Source organism: Cryptotermes secundus, unplaced genomic scaffold (genome assembly GCF_002891405.2).
Source record: "Cryptotermes secundus unplaced genomic scaffold, Csec_1.0 scaffold407, whole genome shotgun sequence".
Lineage (NCBI taxonomy): Eukaryota > Metazoa > Arthropoda > Insecta > Blattodea > Kalotermitidae > Cryptotermes > Cryptotermes secundus.
In genome coordinates this window covers 2,094,542-2,101,673 of record NW_019741981.1, presented here as the reverse complement: position 1 = coordinate 2,101,673, position 7,132 = coordinate 2,094,542, and the positions used below count along the sequence as shown (strand labels likewise).

The following is a 7,132-nucleotide window of genomic DNA, read 5'->3' as shown; positions in this document are numbered from 1 at the left end:
GTGACTACACGAACAAGTAGGCCATACTTTGTGAGTTTCCCAGGATTATACGTTCGAAAACGAAGCCTTCCCCTCCAAGGAATCACAGATTCGTCCAAAGACAGTTGCTGCTCTGGCTTATAAACTGTCTGAAATTTCTCAACGAAAAAGTCTAATAAGGGCTGAATTTTGAAAAGCCTGCCCGTTGATTGTGGTTGCAGTTCATTATTACTGAAATGCAAACACCATATCTGTTCAAATCTCTTACGACTCATGAGTGTGCCGAAAATGGGAATTTCTAAAAATGGATCAGTGGACCAATAGTCTTTAAAATTATCCCTCTTTGTAAACCCCATTAGAATGATTATTGCAAAAATTTTTTTAATTTCTGCTGAAGTGACATCCACCCACCTCAACACCTTATAGGTACTGTCGTAAGCCTCACGGTGTTGGAGATAGTATCTGTTGGTCTCCTGACACAACATGTCAAAGAAACTATCTTCAAAAAACAGTTCAGCTACTTCAGACACTTGTGTGGGGTCCGATGGCATTTGTCTCACCCCTGGATCACCAGTAAACTTTCCCAAAGTGGGTGTTTTGTCCACTTTAGCCCATGTGGCTGTCCCCACAATGCTAGCACTCGCACTTTCATCGGAGCTCTCACTGTCACTTTCACTTTCTCTTCTGGTCACAATATATTGGGGGCTCCTGTCACGGTCACTGACACTGCCCTCACTATCAGAAGACGAAGCAGTTGGCAAGTCAGATAGCTCATCGGAGATCAAATCACAGATTTCTTCTTCTCTGAGAGCTCGTGCGGCCTTCAACTGCTTTCGTCTCTGAGCCACGTTGACACTGAGAATATCTTGCTTCACACATAGAAGCTTCGACTTGAACAAAGGGACTTTTCTTTAGAGTGAGAGGGGAATAGAGAGTGGTCACGTTGCTGACTCGGAAAACAAACATTCCGAAGGTCAGCTACGCAGTACTTTTACAGACACATGGCCACCAGAGCGAGGAATAGTGTGTTGCAACATAACGTGTCCTAAAAGCCTAAATCTAGGCGACCGGTCTGCCACGTTTAAAACCCAAATGCCTAGCCTATGCATCCGGTCTGCGAAGTGTTAACGAGTGACAAGAAGGGAAGTCCCGGATTGTGTGCTTGCTACATCAGTCTGTGTTTAGCACTCGTTCCGCTAAAGTGTCGCTTGTGATCACACATTTTTCCAAACTTGTGTTCAGACATATTATTTGTGATTTTTTTGTGCAAAGTTTAATAACCCTTGCAAAAATGTCCCTGAAGAAAAAGCTGCAAAAAGACAGCCATAAGAGAATAAAAATAACCGTAGAAATGAAACGTAAAATCATTGAAAAGCAAGAATGAGGTGTGAGCGTGGCTGATCTAGCATGCATATAGAATCGGTGTACATCAACAATTTGCACTATCCTCAAGAAGAAGGACAAGATTAAGGAGACAGATGCTTCAAAGGGAGTGACAAGAATATCTATGCAACAGTTACATATTCTCAATGATGTTGAAAGGATGCTCCTCATATGGATTTTTTTTTTCTGCAAATTGAATCCACATTCCAGGTTGGTTCATTCCGCATAGAAGAAAAGATGAAGATGATTCACGCTCCTTAACAATGTATATAAATTTTCTTTGAATAAACGTTATACATAAAATTTGTTGAGTATTTTTTTGGGCATGGAAAGCATTATAGTATTTTACATTAATTTATATGGGAAAAACTGTTTCGCTTAATGAGTGTTTCGCATTATGAGTAATATTCTGGAACAAATTATGCTCGTTAAGTGAGGTTCCACTGTAATAGTGAAAACAGCAACTGAAATCATTGTCAATCACTTTTCAGACTAAGGTATATCTTAAATTGAAACAAAAAAAGTACTTACTTCACCAACCACATACTGGACTTCACTATGCACAGAGATTCTGAAAGAGAAATAAATTGGTATCTAAAAAATATGTGTGAAACTATGTATACAGAGTGTCCCAGGAGGAATGGACCAAACTTCGGGAGGGTGTTCCTTATGTTAAAGTATGCCGATATAACCCNTTACAGAATCCACATATTCCTGCCAGTTTTAATATGTATTTTGTAATCAACAAGTGTGCAACGCCGGTCAAAGTTTGACACTTCTCTGGCCATTATCTCCGTAACCGTTCAACTTTGGACATAGGTGTTTTGGGTTATATTGGCATACTTTAACATAAGGAACACCCTCCCGAAGTTTGGTCCATTCCTCCTGGGACACTCTGTATATATAGAAGGAACTTCCATGGATGATGGGAGATGCTGGAGCTCATGGAGTCCCACTCTCTCTGCCTACTGTTATATTCCTCTCCAGCCCCACCTGGCATTTGTCAAGCACATGCCGCTAGTGAAGGTTATTATGTGGTTATAACTATACTACTATTACTGTAGTCATTTGTAACATGTGTGAAATTGTGATAGTGCTATAACTGTTTGCAGTTACAAGTTTTAAGACTCCAATAAATCCACTTGCCAATCCAAACCCCATGTGTACTCATAAATACATGACATTATTAATAAGTGAAAAACTAGTAACAACACAGGCTATCTATAGGGCACTGAGATCTTAAAACAATAACATAAAATGATTACACAAAAGAACAAAATTGAATAAAGTTGTCTACTCCTATACCACAAAAGAATGGCAGAAATTAGCTACATCATCTCCTAATATGTCACATAACATACCATCTTCATTCCATCAAATTCTCCAAAAGCATTATCACCAGTACAGGTACAACAGAACATATGGAAGCCAATGTGCTGAGGGGACCTAATATGGATTCCACCTCACACTACAGGAACTCTTAACTATTATAATCTACTGTAATCTAATGTAAACAACTGTACTGTAACTTCATTCCCTTACTGTAATCAGCCAATGTACAGTAACTGACTTGTCCTACATCATGTAACAATGATCTATAGAGACAAAATAAATAAATAAATAGAAGATTTGGCATTCTTCATCATAACAAAAAGGGTAACCTGGTATGAATGACATCATACAACTACTATGTACAAACATTCGCCAGGTCATCACCTTACGAGTATAACAGACACCCATATGTCAGACAAATGTGCCCGAACCAAAGGATAAGCCGAACTTCCTCTTTCCTGATGTAGCCGACAGACTGACACACCTCAGCAATGGCTTCAGTGCCCACATTTGTCATCCTCTGTATTGGTCCATTTGTTTTCCAGACAGAAAAAACAGCATGATGAAGACAAGTGTGAACATCACTGACTAGAGCTCCATCTGACCTAAAGTCTCAATGTGGGGCTGCCTCCTTAGCAGGGGAGCCTGTAGACTCATTTTTGGGCAGGCTTTTATGGTCAAGTATCCTAAAACACAATAGATGTCCCTGCCTGACAGTGGATATTTGGTGTAAAATCCCCATAATGACCAGGTGGTTGGGTTTATAATTATAGAGACTTTTCAAGGCATTTCAGAAGCCTGTACAGAAGAAGACACACAACCAAGGCTGATGATAAATACACACAAGTATACAGAAGAGCTCAGTAAATGGCACAGAGTTTGGCAGCATGCTGAATGTTGAAACTGTGGAAGACAACAAAGGAACAACCAGTCAAACCACAAACAAGCAATCCATCAATACAAAATTCCCTGCAACCCAGTGAGGTAGATATGAGCCCAGAAATATAATAACATCAGATGTTTTATCTCTCATGTGTCTGATGAGATGACAGTTGCAGACTGGTCACATGCTATGCCAGGGTGGAACAGGTGAGAGTTTAAGAATAATAATATGCAGCAAGCATGTATTAAGGTGCTGAAGGAGATTGTGAAAGCACACACCCACAGACTAACAAGTTGTAATGTGTAACTTGTACCTGTTGTGATCGGTTTCAAGACACATCACACCATATTAAACAAAATGGTTTCACAATGTTGATAAGAAATCCAAATCATAATGATCAGTATACTGAACTTGCAGCCATCCAGTCAGCAAGCATGTATTAAGGTGCTGAAGGAGATTGTGAAAGCACACACCCACAGACTAACAAGTTGTAATGTGTAACTTGTACCTGTTGTGATCGGTTTCAAGACACATCACACCATATTAAACAAAATGGTTTCACAATGTTGATAAGAAATCCAAATCATAATGATCAGTATACTGAACTTGCAGCCATTGAGTCCAAGCAAAAACTATGTCTTAGTACTGCTGTGATCTCAGGATTCATTATATTTAGTATATGGAATTATACTTCCTTTCCAGAACAGTCTTCAAGAAGCAAATGCTTCGTCACCATTACTTTTAAACTCGTGCTCCAGAACAAACAACTTGGAGGGGTGGGGGGGGGTTAGAAAGAAAGAAAGAAAGAAAGAAAGAAAGAAAGAAAGAAAGAACGAACAATAAGAAGGGATTCAGACTGAATAGGACACATCAGCTCCTAATCTATGATGATGTTAGTTTAGTGGATGAAAACACAAATACCATAAAGAATATATATGCGCTGGTAGGCAATAGTGATGAAGCTTGCTTAAAAGTAAATGCAGAAAAAACTAAGTTTATTTTCAGGTCCCACCACTAGAATGCAGAAGAAAATCCTAATAAAAGATAGCTATTAATTTTCCAAAACGGTGGTAAAGTTCAGATATCTGGGAAAAACACCAATACCAAAATTATATTTAGCAAATGACCACATTAAATTCAGGAATGACTGCTACAGCTCCATTCAGAATCTTTTGTTTTATAAACTCATCTCTACACACATACAAAACTATATTTTAGAGTTGGAATCTATAGTGTCATACTGCATAATCAGGTGCCAAATTATATCAACTACAAGGCACAGAGTATAGTTATAAAAAAAAAAACTCTTTTAATACATTATGATTTGCTCAGCACATCTCTCTACCATCATCAGGGCCCAAGCAGGTCATTAGCAAGCTACAAAGGCTTACATATTATAATATTATATTCACTTTCTTCTTCAGCATGTATGGAAAAAATCCTTTGTTGTTTGAAATTTGAATTACCCTCTGAAATTACGAATCTTGCAGAAATTTGCTAGGACTCGCCCACTGGAAGGCCTCCACCCATAAACGTTAACACAAACACTGAAAACAAACCTGACATGCAATCATACCCCAAGCTGGATTCAAACCTACAATGGCACTTTAAATGGTTCAAATATATAACTTCGATACCAGACAAATTTTTCATTTGGAGAACTCTTTTAAGTCTACGATTATACAAAAATTAAAGGCGCAACTATATCCCCTTACCTTGTTGTTTTACTGTTTCTTCGCATGCGAAGTAACCAATAGAGCAAAGAAATTGACACTGCTCCTGCCACATTTCTCTTCGTAACAAATTTACTTAACGTTGGTGCCATTAAGTTACTTTAATTCACTTACAATACTACCTTATTCTACCTAAATCAACTTATTGTCTAGAAATAACAGTTGTCAATGACATTCGTTACACAATGCACAACCACTAACATCCATTTACTGCTCACACAGTCAACTACGCAGTGTTACACTTATACCCTTCTTTACTGTCTCGACTTTGAACTTCACAACCTTCACAACCTTTAGAACGTTTACAACTGATGGATTTCACGCGATCATTACCAGGTACACCAACTCCACAACAACTACAAGTCATTATTCCCAACGTTCGAAATCCCGCGACGCCCGAGACAGTCCCAGCATCATCCCCAATGCTCACATCCTATTTGACTCTGAAGTTACAGCTTATCTAAGATTTGGTCACCTGGGCCAGTTCTGTATGGAACAAAAAGACTATTACGACGCCCATCATGTTTCTTTCTTCGCTTAGGGGGGAGGGGGGTGGAGTCCAACTGGGTCAATTCGGCACGGCGGCCACTGATTGGCCTACTGGCCCCGGGCGATTATGATGATGGAGAATTTGGTGGAATGAAGATTGGCAGGGGTAACCGAAGTATTCGGAGAAATCCCGCCCCAGCGCCACTTTGTCCACCACAAATCCCACTTGACCAGGCCCGGAATCGAACCCTGGCCGCCGCGGTAGGAAGCCAGCGACTAACCGCTTAAGCAATGGCGCGGCCGTGACGCCCCCCCCCCCCATAAACTAAAAAGGGGAAAGAACAGTAGATGACTGAAAGTCGCAGTGCTAGGGCCGGAACAGCCCACTCCTTATGCATTCATTCATTCATTCATTCAATCAATCACAATCACGTGTCAGTCACATTAGAAACTGTTCAATCCATAATCTATTTAAGAGTGGCATAAAATCTCGAAGTAGGGGTAGGAAAGTAGAAGGTTACAACCTTACACTGGAGTCGTGTCTAAATGTGGTTCTAGGGTAAATTGCACACAAATTAAATCTATGGTAGGTAAGAATTAGTTAAACTGCGACGAAAGTAAATAAGGGTCAATGGACAGCTGTTCTTGAATTCACACGCAACTATCCAGGTGATATTTGTCCTAAACTTTCCAGATGTCAAATTTAAAAGATAACTTGATATGATTAGAAGGTGTGTATTATTCCAGTAAGACTGCAAGAACCCACACAGTCAGTCTCGTTTGCGGAATCATGGTGACTTTACAATCTTGATAGCTTCCCATGCGCCTCCATTCAGACTATGCGTTCTACATTTCTCCATCCATATAAGACAATAAAGCTTATGAGATAATTATATTGGCGCATGTATTCGTGTGTTACAATTGGGTAAATACCGGGAAAGACGGCATTTGTCCAAACATCTTGTTTTGAGAAAATGGGGGGAAAACTTGTTTTCTTCTTATCTTTGTAAGTAAACAGCGATCGTGAGTTGCGAACAGTACCGATTCGAAGTTGCACATTCGTGATATGTAAGTATCAATACAGGAAATGGCAATATTAATAGGCAATCTGTTCAGTGGTAGTTGCTAGCTGGCAACGTTGGGCACGTGAACAGTTCTACCATCTATGTAGTTAGTTAGTTATTTAGAGAGGGTGGGTTTCCCCATGCACCGCGACCAGTTTGATCTATTGTGCTTCCCTCTATGATATTCTTCCAGTCTCTTTGCCCTACCGATAAATGGTGCGTACCATCAGTCCCACCGAGCAACCGAGTTCGGCCACTTGCTTAGAGGT

At 39.9% G+C, this 7,132-nt stretch overlaps 1 protein-coding gene across 1 annotated transcript in view; it reads right to left on the bottom strand.

Moving 5' to 3' along the window:
- The window catches only part of LOC111872909 (ATP-binding cassette sub-family D member 3), a 66,941-nt gene extending 61,163 nt beyond the window's left edge, over positions 1–5,778 (bottom strand). Inside the window, exons 1-2 of the mRNA XM_023867186.2 lie at positions 5,293–5,778; positions 1,894–1,933 (exon numbers count right to left, since the gene is read on the bottom strand). Coding sequence (XP_023722954.1) covers positions 1,894–1,933; positions 5,293–5,402 — 150 coding nt within the window. The 5' untranslated portion in view covers positions 5,403–5,778. The remainder of the gene's footprint in view (positions 1–1,893; positions 1,934–5,292) is intronic.
- Between the last annotated feature and the right edge of the window lie 1,354 nt (positions 5,779–7,132).